This window comes from Mauremys reevesii, linkage group 3, assembly GCF_016161935.1.
Source record: "Mauremys reevesii isolate NIE-2019 linkage group 3, ASM1616193v1, whole genome shotgun sequence".
NCBI lineage: Eukaryota > Metazoa > Chordata > Testudines > Geoemydidae > Mauremys > Mauremys reevesii.
This window is the reverse complement of record NC_052625.1, coordinates 193,583,257-193,608,182: the sequence shown is the minus strand read 5'-3', so window position 1 is coordinate 193,608,182 and position 24,926 is coordinate 193,583,257. Positions and strand designations below refer to the sequence as shown.

The 24,926-nt window shown below is 45.3% G+C and overlaps 2 protein-coding genes across 4 annotated transcripts in view; one reads left to right on the top strand and one right to left on the bottom strand.

Annotated features, from left to right (window-relative positions):
* On the bottom strand, positions 1-24,926 carry LOC120401078 (24-hydroxycholesterol 7-alpha-hydroxylase). Its single transcript, XM_039530667.1, has 12 exons — positions 24,744-24,926; positions 21,045-21,180; positions 17,513-17,687; positions 14,735-14,872; positions 14,563-14,656; positions 13,883-13,978; positions 9,218-9,308; positions 8,105-8,238; positions 4,197-4,292; positions 3,710-3,798; positions 2,890-2,977; positions 1-315 (listed from the first exon to the last, which is right to left on the bottom strand). Exons 1-12 carry the CDS (start codon positions 24,924-24,926, stop codon positions 244-246), a joined length of 1,392 nt encoding a protein of 463 aa, XP_039386601.1. The 3' UTR covers positions 1-243.
* The window catches only part of SLC25A27 (solute carrier family 25 member 27), a 55,605-nt gene continuing 36,608 nt past the window's right edge, over positions 5,930-24,926 (top strand). The window contains exon 1 of one of the 3 annotated variants that reach the window (XM_039530673.1): positions 5,930-5,987. In XM_039530673.1, coding sequence (XP_039386607.1) covers positions 5,984-5,987 — 4 coding nt within the window. In that variant the 5' untranslated portion in view covers positions 5,930-5,983. Of the gene's footprint in view, positions 5,988-23,216; positions 23,339-24,926 lie in introns of those variants that run through there. The other 2 variants (XM_039530675.1, XM_039530671.1) reach the window with 2 other exon arrangements.

The following is a 24,926-nucleotide window of genomic DNA, read 5'->3' as shown; positions in this document are numbered from 1 at the left end:
ATCAGCTTACAGGGGAGAGCTGGGGGGGCACCATTTTGGGCCCCACCAAAAATTATACGAACCTGCCGCCTATGATCTGAAGATATGACTCTGAGCATTCTCAGCATATGAACCTTTTCCTATTAAAAGTGTTAAAACTGTGAATTCATTAAGGAACAGAAGAAATGCCAAATCAGAAAAGCCAAATGGTCCATCACTCTGGAGGTGGCTGGTACAGGAAACCAAGTTAATAAAATAAAATTTTCATTCTCTGCATTTATACCGCACTCTGCATGGTCCATCGGGTTGACACACCCTTGATAATTGGAGAAGACTCTGTAGAAAATCACAAGCAACAGAAACCTGTCAATATACATATAGATTAAGTTTACACAAATTAATGTCAGAGCAGATTAAAGGATCCATAAAGTGGGAATAAATGACATTTGACAGTACTTCATGAAGTGGTGTAAAGGTGCCTTAATTAATAATAATACCTAGTTCTTACGTAGGGCTTTTCATGAGCAGGTCTCGGCGATTTACAAAGAAGGTCTGTATCATTACCCTCATTTGGAAGATAGGGAAACAAGCAAAGAAAGGAAAGTTACTTGCTCAAGGTTACCCAGGAGCAAACTGGGAATAGAACCACAGTCACCAGAGTGCTAGTCCAGTGCACTATCTACTCTCCTACACTGTAAGAATCTGTCCCCTTGGGATGGATTCTGCTCTGTTATATTATCAAGAGTAAGTTCACTGAGGACATGTAAAACCAGCATGAGATCAGAGCCTTTATTAGTCAATCACAATTTGAAAATACAGTACATTTACATTCTCTGTTTTGTATCAGAGGGGTAGCCGTGTTAGTCTGGTTCTGTAGAAGCAGCAAAGAATCCTGTGGCACCTTATAGACTAACAGACGTTTTGCAGCATGAGCTTTCGTGGGTGAATACCCACTTCTTCGGATGCAAGCTTGCATCCGAAGAAGTGGGTATTCACCCACGAAAGCTCATGCTGCAAAACGTCTGTTAGTCTATAAGGTGCCACAGGATTCTTTGCTGATTCTCTGTTTTGTTTGGCAAATTATTTATGTTCATGAGCCTTTACTGAGCTTAACTTTGAGGGTTAGTATCTGTTCTCTGATACCATTTGAAGCACAGGACTAACACTTTGGCCCAAAATTTTCAAACCTGGCTGTCTTAGAATTGGACACTGAAATCCCTATTTAGGATGACCAATAAAAAAGGCCTGGTTTTCAGGGGTGCCAAGCCCCCATCATTTTCACTGGAGTCAGTGTGAAATTGTGGGTGCCCAACACCTCTGAAGATCTAGCCATTAGTCTCTGGTTTCTATAATCATAGTCTGACAGTGCAGCGTTTTGAGGAACTTGTCATGGGGAACTATTAACAAGGTTTGACACTGATTTTTAAGTCCAAATCCATCTCAGGCCTACACAAGTTTGTTTCCTTACTGTAAATAGGGTCGGCTGAAAACTTTCCTTCTAAAGATCTCATTAAAGACTTGTGTGATGAATTCTCATCAACCCCCTCCCTGCTGACCTTCCAGCCTGGACATAGGCACATCCTCCTCCCCTGGCCAACAGAGGAGAAACTCTTTGAAAGACCCTGCCCCAGGAAATCTCCTTGCTCTGGGGCAGGAAAGTGGCTGCAGGGTGACTAGGCAGCAGAGGAGGGAGAGGACACCCCAGACAATAGGCCTAACCCTCGACTGGATACCCCCAGGGGCCAGACTAGGAATGTTTTACCTTGAAATGTAACTCTTTAAGCCTCTGCATGCCCAGGGTATTTGCAACCCTTCCCTTTTCTGCCGGCCTTGATAAATGTTTCTTCACTTAGACATGTGTCTAAGTGTTTAGTAGGTGGGAGGCAGTGTGGCCTAGTGGATAGTGCAATGGACTGGGATTCAGGAGATCTGGGTTCTATTCCAAGACCTCCCACTGGTGTCCTTGGGCAAGTTGTTTCACCTCTGTGTCTTAGCTTCCTCATCTGTTAAACGGGGATAGTGATACTGACATCCTTTGCAAAGTGCATTGAGATCTACTCATGAAAAGTGCTATATAAGGGCTAGGAGGTGCTGTTCCTGGGACCCAACAGGGCTAGCACCTCTTGAAGCCTAGCCACTGAAGTGCCTTCTACACCTGCCCCCAGATCATGGTACACGTGCTGCACTACTGAGAACCTTAAGAGGTCTGGCGTGGGACAGCAGTGAGCAGTTAACAATTACACTTGCTTCAAGCATCCACCTGTACTAGCTGCCTAGATCCCTTGCTATCAGACATAGCCCGTGCAGGCCAGCCACTCATGCCCCGAAAAGGCCACAGTGGGGTTGACACTGAGTGGAAGGGTAAGGCTGTGGAGAAGTTGCACACTGTGAAGGGGAATGTGGATGGGTCAGGAAGCTGGCCAGTTGGTCCAGACACAACTAGATTGTCTGCATAAAGGAGTCTGGGAATGGGCCAGCCTGCCCTACTGACTCCCCCTCAGGGGGGGACTCTGCCTGCAGAGGGGCTGCAGGATTTGGCCTTATGTGTTTTGTTTATAATTCCTTTTTTACAAAATGATTAACATTCCAACTGCGGCCTGGTCTATACCTTGTGTAGTAACATCACTATTTTGGGTAAGGATGTGATTTTTTATTATTATCATTATATAGTTATACTGGTACTATCCGTAGTGGACGCAGCCCAATACCAGTATAGTTTATTCTCCTCCCTCTATGGAATAAGTTATATTGGTATAACTGCATCTATGCTATGGGGTGGCTACACTGCTTTCACTATGCTGGTATAGCAGTGCAACTTTTGCATGTAGATGAGCTCTGAGGGTACAAGATTTATGTGTTTAAAGAAAATAGATCCAGATACTGACAGTGTCAAATGCCGTTAGATGTTACCTGCTTTGGCATTGGGTCCAAAAGAGTAAACTGATATTTATAAAGGAGTATAGTAACTAACATGTGAGTCTCCATTAGAGCAAACCACCTGAAAGAAAAAGAAAGAAAAAGCTTATCCATGGTGATATTGTATGCTTTTTTCCTGGTATCTTTTACCTATTTAAATCCTACTTCGTTTTCTGCACAAAGGGCAGAAGGGATAAGAAAGTTAAAGTTCTAAACAGAGGAGTTTTTTCAGTGTTACCTTAGGTATTTCATTTCAAATGACACATATTAGAGGGCTGGTTTTGGTTTAGTTTATGTCACTTGGGGAGGGGTTTAAACTAAACTGAAAAAAGCCCTCCCTAATACCAGTATAACCTCCCCTGTGGACACTCAAGCTGGTAAACCATAACTGTAAAACTTTCCCATGAAGAAAAGCCCTTAGATTAGTGCACTATTCCTTACTCCAAGGGCAGAGAATGTTTTATGGCCACTCCAATGCCATGAGCTCAAACTGGCACATCCTGTATTTGAAATAACCTTCCACTGATGAAAAGATGCTGGGAGAACAGCAGCGCTGGGCTGACTTCTGACTCCTCTTCTGCAGAACCCCTATCTCCTGATCTCCTACGCTGCTTTTCCATCCATCACAAGACTAATCTCTCTTCCTTTGTGTACAGTCTTTTAATAGACTGACCTTGGACAGACCCCCAGAAATGGCATGCTACTGATCACTGGTGTAAAAAGAGAATGTTTTGGAGATAAAGGACGAGTCCCCTCCAGTGGAGCTGTTTTCCACTGAATTTAGGAATAAACAAACCCCAGCTGTTTCACTGACCTTCCTGGACACCGGTGCTTTCCTCCTCCAAATACCAAATAGCCGTCCAAGAAAGCATTCTTCTTTAACGCTGCCTCTTCCCAACGATCCTGTGGGAAGAAAACCATTTTTTCCCCAAATAAGCCTTGTATAAATAGGCTTAACTTTATTTCTCCAAGCTAAAAATGACCTTGCATAGCTAATCCTTGGATATGAAACTGTATCGTTGCTGGGGTTTATTGTCAATCTGTTATGAATTCCAGTTCCCTCTCACAAGAGGAGAGGGAGGGGTGGTAGCAAGGTCTGACCAATGAATTATAGGGGTATTGCAGTTTTTAAATTCATAAATAGGCAATATCTATTCAGTTTTATACTGAGACTGTAGGCTCTTCCAGGGAGTTTGCACACTTTACCACTGGTTGCTGACCTTTCGGCCCTTCACATGGCTCCATCTTTCTAGCCCAGGGCAAAACAGAGCAAAATACATGTCCCAAAAGAAACAACTTACAGGCTTAAATATTTCAGGCTCAGGGAAATATTTTGGATTCCTGTGCAACCAATAAGGTGATGCCATCAGAAAGTCACCAGGTGGAATGACAAAATTCTAAATGAGAAACAAAAATCTTCAGCAAAGGAATACATAACTGCAAGCCCAATGGGCTACCAGAACGTCTTGTCTAATAAAAATGGTGCAAGGGAGTGTGGAAGCCAGTAAATAATTAACAAGGTTTTGAAGAAATCTTAATGCATGTTAGTTAGCATGAGTTAGGTTAACTGTGACCCTGATGACGTGAGATTTGTAGAAGCAAGATAATGTAAGACAGAGTGAACTGTGTGAAAGTATTACGACCTTGCAATGTGCAGTCTTGCTTTTTCTAGTGAGATAGCAGAAAAGCTTATGTATAAATAAAATGTATTTGTTGCTTTTTACTGTCTGTATTATTGCTAGAAATTGTCTGAAACAACGGTATAAAGGCTTGATGTAATTGTTTACCAGTTGAGAGACCTGTCCAGGACCCTGTGTCCTATGGCACTCTCTCCCTCCATTGTAATTACTGGAGAAATAATAAAGAATTTGATTTTGCTGCACCCAAACAAAAAAGCGAGAACTGAGTTTTTCTTCGACAATTTGGGGGCTCGTCCGGGATGGCAACGCCCACGGACCCACAGACAACTACTACGGATCATTCCCCTTCGAACCCCATGGCGCCACATGAGAGGTATGAGACCTTTTGAAATCTCTATTGGGGTATCGGAGGAGGACTTTCCGTGAGGACGTCTGTCTCTGTTGGGCTCACGCCATCTGAACTTATTGACTGTGCAGCAGGATCAGATGCAAAGTGGTATTGGGGAGAGGCCCCAATAAGGTTAGTTTATAGCAGTACTGGGAACTGCTGAGTTGGCCAAGGAAATGCATAAGGTTATGCATAAGGTAATGCATAGGTAAATGCATTAGAATGCACCGGTGCTGAGGGGTTTTTACCGCCTCGAGAGGGGTTGTCATACCGCCTCATGGTATTGGTCCGGACCAGGTAAAGATGCATCATGGTTAAAAAAATAAAAAAATAAAAAAAAAAGAGATAAAAAGGTTGAAAAAGGGTTAAAAAAGAAAAAGAAAAAGGAAGAAAAAGAGGCCTTGGTGTGTGTGTGTGTGTGTGTGTGTGTGTGTGTGTACACCAGTGTGAGTGGCTGTTACCGGGCTAGCCCGGTAACTAGTGGATCTTTAGGAGATCTGACCCACGGTGGGCTGACTCAGCCTAGCATAGTCCGGCGAGGAAGCTGCCTGGGTCTAGGAGTGTGTGAACCCATCTTCTCTCCCCTTTCCTTGTGAGTCTCTCCTGTGTGAGTGGAAAATGGGTAAGGGACTGTCTAAATATTCCACCTTACCCCCTAAGGGTGCCCCAGCATATTACATGTACGTACATTATGGTCCTAAAACCTGCAGGTATTTAAATGATTGGAATCTGTATACGCGTGAAAATTCATTTAAACAATGCCCTAATTATTAGAAGGTACCTTCAATCTAGATAAGATCATATATCTCAGTGGAGCTTTAATCACAGAGAAAAAACCTCTGACACAGTGTGAGCAATTTGTCTAGGAACGGGTTAATTTGAAATTCGGCTTAGCCCTGAGATAAAGGAGAAGTTGTTTTGTCTTCAAGGTCATGAATTAGTGCGGACTATGCTAAGTGCAAAGAAAACTGCTTTCAGCCCCAGCTGCTTGTGGAAAATAGAGGCACTACAAGTTACAGAATTGGAATTATATTTGCAAAGCTTAACTTCCCAGTGAGACATGTGTGAGTATTAAAGTGGTTTAAGGCTTGGGGCATTCATATTTTTCCTGAGTGATGTGGCTTCCACAGGAGGGAAATCCTGGGATGATATGCAGAATATTTCATCTTGCTCCCATTGAAGCCAATGGCAAAACTCTCATTGACTTCAGTGGCAGTGGGATCAACCATACATTTTCTTGTTATTGTTACTATAGTGAAGTGTGAACTAAAGACTACCTGTAGACTGGGCTCAAGTCCTGCTCCCGAATGCCATTCTGGCACTTTTTTTGGGGGGGCGGGGGTGGGGGGCTGTGACAGTATTGCAGTACTGTCACTTACTGGAAATACCAGAAGTGTGTTCTGGCACTTCTTCTTTTAGGCCTGAAGCGTTGCCGACAGGAGACACCCCTGTCTTAAGTGACTAATTAAGAGTCAAACAAAACAGTACTAGAAAACAAGGGGATTTTTTTTAAAGACCTCCTTGACTTAAGGAAAAGTGGCCAAATAATTCCTGCATCCTCCTGTTTCTTTTGAAATGTGTCCAGTATTTTCATCGAGAACAGGCAATGTATATTCACTGTTTTATACACTTTTACGAGTAGACTGTAAACTCTTCCAGGCAGTTTGCACACTTTACCACTGTACAGAATCTCAGGCCCCTGGCGTGCTATACAAATAATAATACCATCAACGTGCTCTCCTTTTGCATGGCTGATTCACCTTAACAATGAAGCTGATGCTGGGTAGGAGGCATGGACTAGGTCAGAAGATATAATGAATATGAAAAATATAGAATGTGTGCATCTTGGGGCAGTCTTGTTTGCACTTGTCAAGCGACAGCACTTCACACAATGGGATCCTTGATTGCATTCCTACATGCTACCGTAATTATCTGGGTGAATAAGGGTTTTTTCCATTTGTTGGCAATTCCAAAAAAAAAAAAAAAAATTGGGGGGGGGAACTTTTTGAAAAACTAGGAAACAACAGGGCAGATGAAATTCAATGTTGATAAATGCAAAGTAATGCACATTGGAAAACATAATTCCAACTATACATATAAAATAATGGGGTCTAACTAAGCTGTTAACGCTCAGGAAAGAGATCTAAGGGTCATTGTGGATACTTCTCTGAAAACATCCGCTCCGTGTTCAACAGTGGTGAAAAAAGCTAACAATGCTAGGAACCATTAGGAAAGGGATAGTTTCTATCTTATTATCTATCAGAATGCCACTATCTAAAGCCATGGTATGCCCACTTCTTGAATACTGCCTGCAGTTCTAGTTGCCCCAGCTCAAAAAAGATATATTAGAATTAGAAAAAGGTACAGAAAAAGGGCAACAAAAATGATTAGGGGTATACAACAGTTTCCATATGAGGAGAGATTAAGAAGACTGGGACTGGTCATCTTAGAAAATGGACAACTAAGGGGGGATATGATTGAGGTCTCTAAAATCATGACTGGTGTGGAGAGAGTGAATAAGGAAGTATTTCCCCCTTCACATAACACAAGAACCAGGGTCACCCAACAAAATTAATAGGCAGCAGGTTTAAAACAAACAAAAGGAAGAACTTCACCACACAATGTACTGTCAACCTAAGGAACTTGTTGCCAGGGGATGTTGTGAAGGCCCAAAGTGTAACTGGATTGAAAAAAGAATTAGATAGGTCAGGGAGGATTGGTCCATCAATGGCTATTAGCGAAGATGGTCAGGGATGCAACCCCATGCTCTGGGTGTCCCAAGCCTCTAACTGACAGATTCTGGGGTTGGATGATCGGGGAGGATCACTCGATAATTACCCCATTCTGTTAATTCTCTCTGAAGCACCTGGCATTGACCACCGTCGAAAGGCTGGATACTGGGCTAGATGGGCCATTGGTCTGACCTAGTATGGCTGGTCTTACGTTCAGCAAATTGAAAAGTTTGAAGAAAATTTCGAGTCAGGTCAAAACAAATACAAATTTTGGGATTATTTCACCATGACCCATTTTTATTGTCAGTTTTTGGGGTTTTTGTTTTTGTATTTTTTGGTAACTACAGCAGAGTTCTAAATAATTGGCTTGACAATCTGAATGAACTGGTGACATCTATTTCCAGAAGATTTACAAGAAAATACTAAGTCCATTTAAAATAATACAACACCTGAACTTTTAGTGGCTTCAGTGCTTTCCTTATGACTGAACCTGGGGCTGCTAGTCGTAAGGCTTCCAAAATACACTGCTTAATTAATGGAAGTTTCTTAAGGTCATCGTCAACGACTTCAATCTTAGCTTCACCTGTTGAAACAAGATGGCATGACATAGATAGAAAATAGTAGTACATCAGTCCCCTTTCAATTTAGAAAATTTCAAATCAGAATGGGAGTGATTTGAACCCACTTTGTACTCATGGGGGGGAGAAGAGATATTTCACCTTGGTGCTGAGATCACTTTGCATTGGGGTACCTGGCCCAAACCCATAATAATGACCCACTGTGACTATCCCATTCTCTTGTTTGAGTTTAGTACCGCAAGGGTCCTATTAACTTCAGTAAGGCTCAAGCTCACAGAAATCCCTGAAAGCCCATGGAAAGGTCATGGAACAGCACACATGAAAGAAATGTCATTTAGGCCTGGCTTACACTTGGGGGAGGGGGGTTCGATCTAAGTTACACAACTTCAGCTACATGAATAACATAGCTGAAGTCAACATACTTAGATCTACTCACCGCATTGTCTTCACTGTGGTGAGTCGACTGCTGACGCACTCCCGTCGACTCTGCCTCTCACTCCGGTGGAATACTGGAGTCGACGGGACAGCACTCAGCTGTTGATTTATCATGTCTAGACTAGATGCGATAAATCGACACCACCCTGAACCCCCGCTGGATCAATCACTGCCCGCCGATGCGGTGGGTAGTATAGACAAGCCCTTAGTTGAAGATATTACACAAATATAAAGACCAAATCATTAGAGGCTAAATCCAGAAATACTTACCCTGATTTTACTTAGGCCCAGATCCTGAGAGGTATTTAGATGCCTCATTCCCATTGAAATCAAGGAAAATGAGGCACCTAAAGACTTTTCAGGATCTGGGCCTCAAGACCTTATTCAGGCAAACTGTCAAAAAAGCCAGTGGCCAAACACACATGGACTTCAGTGGGATCAGGCTGAGTAACGACAGAGCAAAAACTGACTGAGGGTTTTGGTCGTATGTTAACTGTGGTTTTACTTTCTGTTCCATACCACTGCAGTCACTTATTTCTGGTTTATTACCTGCTTTGCCATAAACAGAACCTATGTCCTCCATGATGTTCTTGTAAACAGAAGGGTTGGATAGTATAAATGCCAGGGTCCAAAAGGCACCCTAAAGAGAGAGAACAATTACCTCCGCAATATTAAATTCTGGTAAATTAAAACTAGGTCACTATAATGGGTCAGAGCCTGCTTACCTTACTCACATGAGTAATCCCCATCTAGTTAACAGGGCAAGTGAATAAGGTGGGCAGAGTTGGTTACTCAATTAAATATAACATGTGATTTAAAACATTTTGAAAGAAAGCAGTATGTTCGGACCTGGTTTTCAGAGGAGTTGAGAACCCATAGCCCCTTTTACCTTCCCCTGGAGTAGTGAGAGGCCAGAACCTGTGAAAATCAGGCATTCAGTGTCTACAAATGTGCAAAAGAAGAGGAGCTGGCAGCTAGAACAGTGTTTTCACAACGAAGCACCACGTCACTTATCTGGATTCATAAGGCTGAGATTATAAACTATTGCAGTGAACCAAAGGTTGAGATTATAAACTATTGCAGAGAATCAGAGCCTGGTTTCAGATGAATCTTGGTGGGGGAGGGGGTGTTATGGAGTATTTCACAGTTTTTCATGGTTTCAGTGTGAAATGAGCTGAAACACAACAGTTTTCTCTGAGCTTTGCGGACTGCACAAATGCAGAACTCAAAACAGAACTCAAGTGATGCAAAAGCACAGGCATCAAAATCAAACACAGGGGCCAGATTCTCCAGTTTGCTCCAGCTATTTTGGGATGCTCCTCTGACAGGGTTAGCCGGGTTTATGGCTGCTTTGCATTACTAGAATGGTGTAAGGCAGCTAGAGTGTACTGGTGAATCTGTTCCACAATGTTCCCTTGTAACAGGGAGGCTTGTCCCTTTAAGACCTAGAGGCCTGGGGCCAGCCAAGCCTGACTACTGAAGAGGCATTCCTGACAGACATCAGGTGATTCCCCTATAAGAGCACCAGGAGCCGCAGTGAGTGAAAGAGGGGCCTCCAAGGAAGTCCAAGAATGAAAATTGAGGCTGGGAACTGCAAAGCAACCTCTGTCCATGAGCAGGTGCTCAGGAGGCACCTGACCCTATTACAGCCTTGTAAAATGAAACTGCCAAGTTTTTGCACAGATCAGTGGATAGCAAAACTAGGTCCCATTCCTGCTCCCATTGAAATCAATAGCTTTACTGCCACCAGCTTCAATGGGAGGGGTTTATAGGCCCTGAATCCGATTAGGAAAGTCACCTACTCCAACACATTTATTTCAAATGAGAAAATTACTTGTACCATCCAAAACTACTGATGGGCCAGAACCAAACAGCCTGTATGCTCCCAAACCCTGGGGCTGTTCAAAATCTCAATTCAAGTATGAATTTTCCATATGGCTCCTATCTTTTTAAGGGTTCTAACAAAACTGAGGGTCCAGCCACCACTGGAGGCTGAGCTATTAGAAATCTGTATCTAATTACAGCCCAATTAAAGCCCAGCTCAGCCCCAGCTCAGAGATGGATTCACTTTATATTATCTCTTTAATTCTGGAGGGTGGGTTCACCTGGCAACCAGATGAGAATAGTATCAACACCTACATAAATGGACACTGATACCAAAAAGAGAGAATAAGCGGCAATCCTCCCCCACAGGTACTCAACTATCCACATTCTCAAATCTCCAAGAGACATGTGATGGAAATGTTATGAGCTGGGTGAAACCTTGTTAGGGGTTGAATTAAAACCTCATTGAGATTGAAGGATGCATTCCATCCATCAATTAACATAAGTACAAGGCTAAATTAATCACATGCCCCCATGTAAAACAAAAGGATTACGTGGCACTGCCCAGAAGTTTTGGATGATGTTGGGGGAGGGCTTTGGGCTGAATTTTGTTTTGGATAAGGCCATGTATGCAATGGAGTGAGCCTGAAGAAATCCAAGCAGAAGTCTGTAAGCATGGCATGGCCCTGGAAGAAGCTAGAGAGAGAGCTTTTCGGGTCTGATGCTAGCTAAAAAGGCCTGAGTTTGAAGAAGCAGGACCTTATACATTCCTTGCAGATAAACAAGATTGTATCCAAGAAAATACCAGACTCCATCATCAATTTCTACTCCCAGCTGGAACATCCCCCAGGCCCGGAACTTTGACTAGTCATTCGGGTCGAAAAGGGGTGACAGAAAAATAGTGGCTGCTTTCAGTGAGGCTTTCACAACACTGACCAATGTATTATGTGAGAGCCTTCCATGTGCTGCCACCGACCGAGCCCAGTGATCAAGCCATGTTGTATGTTCTTTTTATACCAGCCATTCTGACGGCAGGCAACATGTTGTTCTGCTGTGTGAGGCATTCCACAGAAGATGCAGAACGAGATTTTCAAGTTTGTGCCCTGTGGAGCTACCTCTGATGTGGTAGAAAAATTGTGAGATACCAGCAGCATCCTCCCTTCCTTGGTATCAGCACTAACAATGCATTATGCAGTGCTCTTCAGCCAGGGGTGGCAGGTATCATAGGCTGGGAGAGGCTGTGCCTCCCCAAACAGCCTAGTGTGGCTCCGCCCACACTCTGCCCCTAGGCCCCTGCTTGCAATTCCTTCCTGGTTCCTGCTCTTCCGTACCCCAGACTGACTAGGGCTGGAGTGGCTGCAGGGCCGCCCAGAGGATTCAGGAGGCCTGGGGTCTTCAGTGGCGGGGGCCCCACTGCCAAATTGCTGCCGAAGACCTGGCACTTCGGTGGCAGGTCCCGGGGCGGAAGGACCCCCCGCCGCCGAATTGCTGGCGAAGACCCGGAGCGGAAGAAGCTCGGGGGGCCCGGGCCCCACAAGAGTTTTCCGGGGGCCCTGGAGTAAGTGAAGGACCCTGCTCCAGGAGCCTCAAAAAACTCTCGTGGGGGCTCCTGCAAATTGCCCCACTTGCCCCCCCTCTGGGCGGCCCTGGGGGGCTGGCATGCCGCCGGGACTCGGGGTAAGTGGGGCTGGGGCTGCGCCGCCTGCCCTGCACTCCAGGGCTGGGGTTGGGGGCCTGGCGGCCTGGCCAGAGCTTCAGGGCTGGGGTTGGGCCTGGTGCAGGGGGTGCTCTGGGCAGGGGAGATGGGGCAGAAGAGGATGGTAAGGGTTGGGGCTTTGGGCAGAAGGAGAAGGGCCGGGAGCTAGTCTCCCCCAATAGTCAGTTCACCGGCGGCCCATGTCTTCAGCAGTGTTAGCACCATCAAAAGTGGGGGAAGAGTGCCAAGAGCACTGGCCTGTCTCTTAGCAAAGAGTCAGGTCTTGCCTTTGCAGCACATAGATATTTTGTTGCAGCTGTGTCTGGCTAGGGACCAGGAACCTCTTGGGAGATTTCCCTGTTGCCTGTGAGCCAGTTAGACCCTGCTCTACCAGGGGAAGTTGGAGAAGTCCTGAGTGTTCCCTGTGCACAAGCTGCCTGCCAACCTTTACTTCTTTGTGCCTGTTACTGGCTGTCGAATGTGGAAGGTGCCAGGAAGAAATACATTTTGGGAAAAAATATTCCCTTTCCTTATCAATACTGAATTTGAATTCCTTTGTATCAGTTGCTGATGCCTGGTCTACACTAGAAAATTAGGTCAGCATAACTACGTTGCTCATGGATGTGAAAAATCCACAACCCTGAGTGGTGTAGTTAAGCCGACCTAAGGCCCCGTGGAGACTGTACGGGGAGATTTTGGCAAACCAGTAAAGTGCCTGAAACCACTATGGCTTATTGTTAAAGACAGCCTAGTCAGCAAGCGTTAAAAGCAAGTCTCAGCCTGACCAAGGCAGAAGGGGAGGGAGGTTCAGGGTGTCCTCCCTGATGAGAATTGTGTTGAAGTTGCTGATACATGTTAGAAGAGCAGGATGTACCCTCAGGAATGTCTATTGGTGTCTCAAGGCTGCAAGTTCTGGAAAAATCCACACTTGGTTATTCAATAATCAGAAGGAGTCTCTTGCTTGACCATTGAAACTGCTTACTTAACAAGATTTCTTTAAGGGACATGTCATTCTATTACTAATGTATAAATAAGGGGACTCATTTGGGGACTTTTTGGGACTGGTCTCTCCCTCTGGGTGCATCTTGTGTTCCCCAGTGGCAGACAGGCTGCCGCTGTATCACTTGAGAGCCACACTCATCTTTGGCAATTATCAAGGGTTGGGGGTGTTTTACTAATCTTGTTGCGGACGTGTGTAAGTGCTTGAGACTAAGTAAAGTTTAGCTTTAAGTGAAAGCACTCTTGTGTTGTCCTGTTTCTGCCAGCCATCTGTCGGCCAGATGGCCATGTCTCCCCTGATTTATTTCCTGACACCTCCTTGCACAGAGTAAAAGTTACCAAGCGCTTTGGGTTGAAAGAACCCCAGGTAACAGAGACAGCACTAACTAGGCTGACGGAAGAATTCTTCCATTGACCTAGCTATTGCCTCTCGGGAGGTGTATTACCCGCGCCAACAGGAGAATCCCTCCCATCAGGGTAGGTAGTGTCTACACTGAAATACCTCAGCAGTGCAGCTGCAGCAGCACTGCTGTAGCATTTTTCGTGTAGACAAGCCCTCAATCTCTCTGTCGAGTGAACACATTACAAGCTTCTTCACTCCTTAATAAATCTGCCAGATGTTGACCCCTATTTTTTCCTGTCTTTTCCCAACAAATCAGAGATGCAAGAAAGCATTTCTCAGCTAATATACTTACTGAAACAGCATTAATTTGGGAAGCCCAGAACAAGAGCAGCAAATAACCGGAAGCTCCATTTCCATGCAAATTGTCCAGGACATGCTGTATTAGTGTCTCTCATAAACAAGAGAATGAATATGTACGTTAGAGGTTGTCTAAAGGAATGGTTTGCTAACATACTCTGCCTGCAGGATTATCACATTAGTTTATTGAAGAAAAAAGTCCTATTACTTAACAGTCCTGGATCTGAGGATAGAGCCCTTTCCCCCTCCCTCCTGTTCGGCATGAGTTTGTTACCATTCCAAAGAGTAAATCAGAGAGACCACTCACTCCAGGGCATAGCCTGCACAATTCTCATCCTCTTTCATGAGTACAGGAATAATAATCAAATCACACAGAAATTCCAACCAAAGCAACAAAACTCGGTAGGTGGAATTATGGGCAAACAACATTAAATTCATGTAACTGAAGCTGGTCAGAGCTGACTTTTCTCCTACCAGAGTAGCAGAGAATTCTATCCTTTTAAGTTTTCAGACTTTTGGGTCTTACAAATGTGTCTCAACTTGAGCACCCTAAAATGGAGGCACCCAAAAGCACTAGTCATTTTTAAAAATCTTGGCCCATGTCCATAACTTAGCCCTTAACTATACCAATGCTATCCTGGCATTTTATTAAAAAAAATCCTTTGGTAGGTTTACCTTAGAGCCATTTTCTGAAGATTTGTCTTTCTTTATGTCTGTTGCAATCTTTTCAAATACGTTAAGTAACCAGGTTTTGGATTTAGCCCAGTTCCTGCGAGAGGGGGAGATAATAAATGAAAATGGATTTTAAATGCACCTTAAGGAACAATTTATGAAGCATAAAACTCACCTTAAAAAAAATTCAGGCATCTGGGACCCGACTTCAAATCCTTCATCGTAATTCTGAAAATGCCTTTCAAACTCCTCATTTATTGGACAGAAGCTTTTCCCAAACAAGGTTTTCATTACTGCTGGACACATGATATGCCTGTGAAAATAGGCATTAAATGTAATTAATTTGAGCTTTTTTTAAGGCAAGAATGTAATCTCCTTGGTTAGCAATATAAGAGTATTTAAGAGTGACTCTGGTGAGAAAAGTGACTATGTAAAATGGAACAAAGAATCCTGTGGCACCTTATAGACTAACAGACGTTTTGCAGCATGAGCTTTCGTGGGTGAATACCCACTTCTTCGGATGCAAGTGGTGGAAATTTCCAGGGGCAGATTTATATATGCAAGCAAGAAGCAAGCTAGAGATAACGAGGTTAGTTCAATCAGGGAGGATGAGGCCCTGTTCTAGCAGTTGAGGTGTGAAAACCAAGGGAGGAGAAACTGGTTCTGTAATTGGCAAGCCATTCACAGTCTGTTTAATCCTGAGCTGATGGTGTCAAATTTGCAGATGAACTGGAGCTCAGCAGTTTCTCTTTGAAGTCTGGTCCTGAAGTTTTTTTGCTGCAGGGTGGCCACCTTAAGATCTGCTATTGTGTGGCCAGGGAGGTTGAAGTGTTCTCCTACAGGTTTTTGTATATTGCCATTCCTAATATCTGATTTGTGTCCATTTATCCTTTTCCTTAGAGACTGTCCAGTTTGGCCGATGTACATAGCAGAGGGGCATTGCTGGCATATGATGGCATATATTACATTGGTGGACGTGCAGGTGAATGAACCGGTGATGGTGTGGCTGATCTGGTTAGGTCCTGTGATGGTGTTGCTGGTGTAGATATGTGGGCAGAGTTGGCATCGAGGTTTGTTGCATGGGTTGGTTCCTGAGCTAGAGTTACTATGGTGCGGTGTGCAGTTGCTGGTGAGAATATGCTTCAGGTTGGCAGGTTGTCTGTGGGCGAGGACTGGCCTGCCACCCAAGGCCTGTGAAAGTGTGGGATCATTCTCCAGGATGGGTTGTAGATCCCTGATGATGCGCTGGAGGGGTTTTAGCTGGGGACTGTATGTGATGGCCAGTGGAGTCCTGTTGGTTTCTTTCTTGGCTGTAGACAATGGATCTTGTGGTGTGCCCGGGATGGAAGCTGGAGGCATGAAGGTAGGCATAGCGGTCGGTAGGTTTTCGGTATAGGTTTTCGGTATAGGTTTTCCTATACCGAAAACCTACCGACCGCTATGCCTACCTTCATGCCTCCAGCTTCCATCCCGGGCACACCACAAGATCCATTGTCTACAGCCAAGCACTGAGGTACAACCGCATCTGCTCTAACCCCACAGACAGAGACCAACACCTACAAAATCTCCAAGCATTCTCAAAACTACAGTACCCGCACGAGGAAATAAGGAGACAGATCAACAGAGCCAGACGTGTACCCAGAAGCCTCCTACTGCAAGACAAACCCAAGAAAGAAACCAACAGGACTCCACTGGCCATCACATACAGTCCCCAGCTAAAACCCCTCCAGCGCATCATCAGGGATCTACAACCCATCCTGGAGAATGATCCCACACTTTCACAGGCCTTGGGTGGCAGGCCAGTCCTCGCCCACAGACAACCTGCCAACCTGAAGCATATTCTCACCAGTAACTGCACACCGCACCATAGTAACTCTAGCTCAGGAACCAACCCATGCAACAAACCTCGATGCCAACTCTGCCCACATATCTACACCAGCAACACCATCACAGGACCTAACCAGATCAGCCACACCATCACCGGTTCATTCACCTGCACGTCCACCAATGTAATATATGCCATCATATGCCAGCAATGCCCCTCTGCTATGTACATCGGCCAAACTGGACAGTCTCTAAGGAAAAGGATAAATGGACACAAATCAGATATTAGGAATGGCAATATACAAAAACCTGTAGGAGAACACTTCAACCTCCCTGGCCACACAATAGCAGATCTTAAGGTGGCCATCCTGCAGCAAAAAAACTTCAGGACCAGACTTCAAAGAGAAACTGCTGAGCTCCAGTTCATCTGCAAATTTGACACCATCAGCTCATTAAACAAAGACTGTGAATGGCTTGCCAATTACAGAACCAGTTTCTCCTCCCTTGGTTTTCACACCTCAACTGCTAGAACAGGGCCTCATCCTCCCTGATTGAACTAACCTCGTTATCTCTAGCTTGCTTCTTGCTTGCATATATAAACCTGACCCTGGAAATTTCCACCACTTGCATCCGAAGAAGTGGGTATTCACCCACGAAAGCTCATGCTGCAAAACATCTGTTAGTCTATAAGGTGCCACAGGATTCTTTGTTGCTTTTACACATCCAGACTAACACGGCTATCCCTCTGATACTTGATATGTAAAATGGAATCTTCTCACTCGGCAGACCTGATGCTTGATTATAATAGAATCAGATCTGCTGACTTGAACTACATTAATGACTTTTTACTCCTGTAAGCCCTGCAGAACCAATACTGCCATGGGAAAGTGAGCTAGATTCCATTCTGGCTCACAATTCATTCAGGGTGAAATTGGCCCCAGAGGGCCTTGCATCACATCAGTTCCCATTAAGCCCCCCAAATCAGTCTCAAGTGGGACTTGGGTGATACATAGATTTTTGTGCTGACCCTCAACACAGAGTGAATTTCACACACAATAAATAAATATTTATGTGTTTAATAAACATACTGGATATCTGTGCAATAAAGCTGGATTGTAAATCTACGAACCTTACGAGGTCACTGAGATCCTCAGTTCCTTCTTTGCCCAAATGCTCCACGTGCTCATGGAATTCTTTACACAGAGTCTCAGAGAACTGATGCAGGTTTGAGGAACTCAGTTGTTGTACCATCAGTTTGAAGAACATGCTACGGTTCTGATGAAAGCTTTCTTTGGAGATTGAAACTTAAATAGAAAATATATAGCAGGGGTCGGCAACCTTTCAGAAGTGCTGTGTCGAGTCTTCATTTATTCACACTAATTTAAGGTTTCGCATGGCGGTAATACATTTTAACGTTTTTAGAAGGTCTCTCTCTATAAGTCTATAAACTATTGTATGTAAAGTAAACAAGTTTTTAAAAATGTTTAAGAAGCTTCATTTAAAATTAAATTAAAATGCAGATCTTATCAGTTTAGTGCAGTGGTTCTTAACCTGGGGTGCACGCACCCCCTGGGACAGGGCTGGTGCAAGGATATTTTGTGCCCTAGGAGAAACTTCCACCTTGCCCCCTCCCGGCCCCGCACATCGGTTCATTGAGGGGCAAATCCCAATGAGTCTTTATAGACCCCAGGGGCCAGCCATGCCCAGGGGCTGTTCCCCAGACCAGGTTCCTCCCTCCCCGCCCCCTGAACTCCCCTGGAGGGTGAACAGCTACCCCGTGAGCCCTCCCCTCCCCACCCCACCCAGGTGGCCCCCGCCCTGAGTCCACTCACTGGCTTTGCTGGGCTTGGGCCACTGCAGCAGTTTGGCAGGGAGGAGCCGCCTTCCAGAGGCACCGGAGAGCCAGAGCGTCCTGCTTGCGGCAGCAGTGAACCCCAGCCATGGAGGAGCCGGCACGGTGCAGGAGGGCAGCAGCCCTGCAAAGGCGGCGGCGCCGCTAGCAGGGAGCAGCTGTGCCCCCACCCCACCCAGGCTGCAGCCCGGTGCCCCCCTGGGGGCTCCTGCAGGCTGCAGTGGATGTATGTGGGCGCCAGTCCCCATGTACCCCCTGGCTCCCCCCTTGCCTAGGGTTACCATATTTCAACAATCAAAAAAGAGGGGAGAGCCCTGCCCTAGCCCTGCCCCCATCCACTCCCTCCCACTTCCCACCCCGACTGCCCCCGTCAGAACCCCCAACCCCCCTCGCTCCTTGTCCCCTGACTGCCCCCTCCTGGGACCCCTGCCCCAACTGCCCCCCAGAACCCCACCCCTACCTAAGCCTCCCTGCTCCTTGTCCCCTGACTGCCCACTCCTGAGACCCCCACCCTAACTGCCCCCTAGGACCCTACCCCCTACCTGTCCCCTGACTGCCCCAACACTTATCCACACCCCCACCCCCCGACACACCCCCGGGGACTCCCACACCCCAAACAACCACCCCTCACCCCCTGACAGGACCCCCAGAACTCCCGACGCATCCAGCCCTCCCCCTGCTCCCTGACTTCCCTCTGGGACTCCCCTTACCAGGCCCATGCTGGTGAGACGCTGGCTCCACGTGGAGGCAAAACCACGTGGAGTGCTGAGGCAGCGGGGGGAGGGGGGGCTGTGGAAGGGGCAGCGGTGGCTCACACTTCTGGGAGCCACAGAACCCGAGCGCGGTGAGGGAGGAGCCGAGGGGCGCGCCTGCCTGGGCTGTGGCCTGGTGCCCCCCCCAGGGGGGGCTCCTGCAGCAGATGCATGCAGGTGGCAGTCCCCATGCGCCCCCCAGTTTCTCCCCCCCCCGCCGTGCTTAGGCTCTGCGGCTCACGGGAGTGTGAGCCGCCGCCGTTGCCGCCTCTCCTGCAGCAGGCTCAGTGCCCCGCGCCCCAGCGGCTCACACTCCCGGGAGCCACAGAACCCAAGCGCGGCGAGGGGGGAGCCAGGGGTGTGCGCCTGCTGCCTGTCTGGGGTCCCAGACGCCGGCCCTGCTCAGCCTCTGCCGGCCTGGGGTTCCATTAACTCAGCCGGCCACACACTGAGCGGGGCCGGCGGCCGGGACCCCGGCTGGCAGCCGCGTGCCAGGCAAAATCGGCTCCTGTGCCAAAGGTGGCACGCGTGCTGTGGGTTGCTGACCCCTGATATATAGCATTTTTTGGAAGCTAGCAAGTTAATTCCCCAGCCACTCACCAAAGCAGAATTTTGTTGAATTGGATAACAGAATAGAAAGTATGCTTATAAAATTTGTGGATGACACAAAGCTGGGAGGGGCTGCAAGCACTTTGGAGGACAGAATTAGAATTCAAAATGACTTTGACAAATTGGAGAATAGCTCTGAAATGAGCAAGATGAAATTCGATAAAGACAAATGCACAGTACTACATTTAGAAAGGAAAACTCAAATGCACAAATACAAAACGAGGAATAACTGGCTGGGTGGTAATACTGCAGAAAAGGATCTGGGGGTTATAGTGGATCACAAATTAAATATCAGCCAACAACATGATGCAGTTGCAAAAAAAGCTGATGTCATTCTGTGGTGTATTAACAGGAGTGTCCTATGTAAGACACAGGAGGTAATTGTCCTGCTCTACTAAGCTTTGGTGAGGCCTGAGCTGGAGTATTGTGTCCAGATTTGGGTGCCACACTTTAAGAAAAATATGAACAAATTAGAGTCCAGAAACCCTGACCTACAAGGAAAAGTTGAAAAAAACCAAGTATGTTCCGTCCTGAGAAAACATGACTGTGGGGTACCTGATAATAGTCTTCAAATATGTTAACGGCTGTTATAAAGAGGGTGATGATCAATTGTTCTCCATGTCCACTGAAAAGAGGACAAGAAGTAATAGGCTTAATCTGCAGCAAGGGAAATTTAGGTTAGATATTAGGGAAATCTTTTTAGCTATAAGATTAATAAAGTACTGGGATAGATTGCCGAGAGAGATGGTGGAGTCCCCGTCATTTAAGGTTTTTAAGAACAGGTTAGACAAACATCTGTCAATGAGGGCCTAGGTATATTTGGTCCTGCCCCAGCATGGGAAGATGGACTAAATGACCTTTAGAGGTTCCCTACATTTCAATGATTCTACAAGGAGTGCTCAAAAGGTTACATCCACTCCATGTAGAGGACCAGAACAAAGCTCACTGGCAAACTGTTTCCTCTGTTTTTCAACATCTAACATCAAGGTTACGTCTACACTGCAACAAAAGACCCATGGCATGGCTGCAGCTGGCTACAGGTCAGCAAACTCGAGCTTGCAAGGCTATAGAACATCTACATCTAAAAAGGTCTCAGAGTCTGGGCTCCCGCCCGAGCCCAAATGTCTACACTGCAGTTTTATAGCCCTGCAGCCTAAGCCCTGTGAGCCTGAGTCAGCTGACCTTGGCTTTGAGACTCAGTGCTGCAGGTTTTTTATTGCTGTGTAGATGTACCCCATGAGGCCTTGATTGAGGTTTTGGACATTACTAAAATAATGGGTTAGAAGCCAATGGAGATATGCCAATTTACATCAACCAAGGATCTAGCCCAGTATTTCTGTGTATTGGATTCTTCTCCCTAAGTTTGTGATTTGACCTTGGATCCAAATAAGCTTCTTAATCTTGATATGTGACTAGATTTGAGGTCTACATAAGAGAATATTCTGTACCCGTGCGTTGGATGGCTTGCTGCACCGCTTCATCCAAATCTGTTTCTTTAGACTTCAGAAATTCAAGAACATCCTCTGTCTCAGTCACAAAGGTGAATCGATTTCCCAGAATGTACACGGTGAACACTGGTCCATACTAGAACAAACAATAATACAACATTTGTCAGGATTTTTTATGATTAGTGCATTTTATAGAAGACCAAGATATTTCCCATAACTTCAGCAACTGCCAATTAAGCAAGAGTTAAAACCCACTTCAAATGGACACTGTCAAGATGAAAATTATGAGCCTGATTCTGCACTCTGTTATTACAGTTTTACATAATAAAACATGATGTTAAAACATTAGGAGGCCAGATATTTTAGAAGTTGGCCTTTTTTTTTTTTTGGTAATTTAGGCCATTTAGATGCCTAAATAGCAGACTGCATCCACAAATAATTGAGTGCAAAATAACGTCCACAAAAACATGATCGTGTTAACTCTATTGAATGGAACATTTTGTGTGTGAACATTTTTAGTGGAGTTGCACCAATGTAAAAGTGGTTTAATGGAATGGAGAATATTTAAAATCAGTTCTTACCCATAAAAACAACAAGTCCGGTGGCACCTTAAAGACTAACAGATTTATTTGGGCATAAGCTTTTGTGGGTAAAAACTCCACTTCTTCAAATGCATGGAGTTCTTACCCATGTTATTCCTAGTAATGGGGTTTTGAATCAGCCCAGAATGCTTTGGGTTTACCTTCTATATTTCCATGGATAATGCAATAAGTCGTGTAAGTTTCACTATTTTGTTTTCTTGTACTAGCACAATGCAGTTGTGTTTTGATTTCCAGCACTGAGCAATATGAAGTGACCACATTTATACTACTTAACTGACTGCATCCATAAATCAGAGGGTTGGGTCCAATTGTGAGAACAATTGAATTGCACTCAGAATTTTGGGCCAACAATATTTGAGACTTGGGTTGAGGATTAACTTAAAAAAAAGTTTAAAAAAGTCAAAATAGCTCAAATTATGCATTGCTACAACTATTAGGATAAATGTTTAGCCTGATCTTTATGAGGCCTGTTTTTATGGATACTATTTTGCTTTCACAATTATTTGTAACAATCTGCTACTTTGGCCTCTAAATAACCTAAATTGCAAAAACAAGTCCAACTTCTAAAAATCTGGCCTCAGAATGTTTTAATAACATCAGGTGTTTTTATTCTACCGGTGTATACAGTACTGTGAGGTATGATACTAATACAAATTTGATCTGCTTCTGAGATCAAAATTATGTACTTGGACTTTCTAAGACTCCAAACGAGGAAGTCAATTAAGAGGATAGTTGTGATTTAAATACTTTTCCGCTAGTAGCTGAATTGTATTAATCAATTCCTTTCACATAAACTGCAGAATGTAACAATTTTAATTCACTGCATAACTGGGCAGGATTTGAGGTGACCCATAAGAACTTCTGTAGACAGATTTCAGTGCAAGAACAGAGTCTTCACCCAAATCTGCCTGCATTCTTATGCAGAATTAAGAGCTCTGTAGGAGAAGATCCCCTCTCCTGTGGAACTGTGCTGGACATGGAGAGAAACTCACTCTTTCTTGTGGTGATCCTGAGCGCCACAGAAAAAAAATCTCTTAACAGGGGCATCATTTCAGAAAAAATCAGTGGAGGGGAGAGGAGGAGAAGCGTCAGCATACAGGTGTGCTTATATCCTGCAAAGTTTGGGTGAGGCAAAAAGTGGAGCATACAGATGGGGTTGTGGTTGGCAGCAAACAGTCCCCACAGTAGATGAGTGGGGGGTATGCGGGGTTAAGTGCTCCCCCACCCCCGATTGGTGGGGGAGAAGGGCTCTGTCCTCCCGCTGCGCTTGTCCCCCGACATGCTCGGCCCGATCCCTGGCAGCCGGGCCCGGGCGGGGAATGGAGGGGGCGGGACCAGCCGGGTCCCGTGCTGGGTCGCGGCTCGGTGCAGCACAGCGGCTGCCTGCAAGAACCAGGCTGGGAGCTGCAGGAGGCACCGGGCCCGGGCCCGGCTGCCAGGGACAGGGGCCGAGCGAGCCGGAGTCCCCTCTCCCCCCAAGTATGTTTCTGGCTCGCTCGGCCCCTGTCCCGGGAGTGGGGCCGCTGCCAGGCTCTCTCAGGCAGCTGCTGCACCGCACAGAGCAGGGACCCGGAGCAGCCTGCTTCAGCCGCATGAGAAGCGGCTCCATCGCGCTCCCCGCCCGGCTGCCAGGGAGAGCGGCCAAACGTGCGAGGGAGGGTGCAGCAGAAGGACAGAGCCCTTCCCCCGTAGGTAACGTGGAGTGGGGACGGTGCGGCAGCGGGCTGGGTGCAGGGCAGGGAGGGCTCTGGGCAGAGGAGACACGTGGGGTGGCCATGTGTCCTCCCCTTTAGATTGTGCATCCCCAGTATGGGGGGAACCGAGTCATCTATGTCATCAGTGATGTTTTGTCATCCCTTCCTGCATCAATTTTGCGTTGGGGGTGTGACGTCATTGATATAAAAAAAATCTATGACTGACCCCCTGACTTCTAGCTAGGCAATTCTAAGAATGTGCCTGGCTGTGATGCCATTGGAAGATTTTATAAAGTCTGCCCAAATGGCTTCTACGCTGGTCAGAAAACAGAATTTCTGTCCAGTGGGAAATTCCAATTAATAGATTCTAGGACTGGAAGGGACCTCGAGAGGTCATCAAATCCAGTACCCTGCCCTCATGGCAGGACCAAATACTGTGTAGATCAGTGTTGCTGCGGGGGGGGGGATCATCCCAAATCAGAACAAACAGTTGAAAGCTCAAAATATTTTGTGGAATGGAAATTTCAAACTATTTCCATTTGGAAACATTGCAATGACCTTATCAAACATTTTCATTTTGATAACCTTGAAACATTACACTATTAAATATAATATATGCATGTGTAATTTAAATAAGTATCATAACATTAAAGTTTTTTTTAAATTAAATTAGAAGAGCTGAACTAAACAAGAATGTCAACATGAAATGAAACTACAAAATCAAAATAGAATAGTGCATTCTGATTTTGAAGGTTTCAAATGTTTTCTGGTCAAAATATCAATAAAAATTGACATGTTCCCTCAAAAAAATTGATGTTGACGAAACATCATTTTCCAATAAAAAACTGTTCAGCTGAAAAATTTTCATCAGATCTGCTTCCAACCAATACAGCAGTGGTTTTCAACCTTTTTTCATTTGCGGACCCCCTAAAAAATTTCAGATGGAGATGCGGACGCCTTTGGAAATCTTAGGCATAGTTTGTGGACCCACAAGGATCTGTGGATACCAGGTTGAAAACCACTGTTCTATAATAATGACAACCTATTGTGGACCCTCTAGACTTTGTCTGTAGACTCCACGGGGTCCACAGATCACAGGCTGAAAACCACTGCTGTAGGTTTCAAAGTATGGTTTGTAAGACCAGTGGGAAGGGGAGCCTTGTATTCTCAGCATTAATAAAAATAATCTTAAAAATAAATTATGGAAATTAGAATAGAAAAGCTAAGCTAATGGTATAAATTTAAATGGTCAAAAGTCCGGAAATGCAAAAATGAAGGTTAAATATTCAACCTGAAGTCTGCTTTCTTTTGCTTATACATTACAACACAATCTTCAGTTATATGATAATATCCCATTTCTCCAATAATACATTACTTAGTCATACACTCTACAAGCTTATTACCTTGATTCTGGCTTGTTCTATAAACTTCAGAGGAGCTTTCCCAAACTGAAATGCAGCTCCAAACCAAGGGATCCAACCGCGGATAAAAGGGGGGGAATTTGGATTTCTTGGCTGAAACAAAAAATACATAATAATAATAAGTCCAAGGACTAAAGCCAAGACATCAGTAACATCTATGTCCAT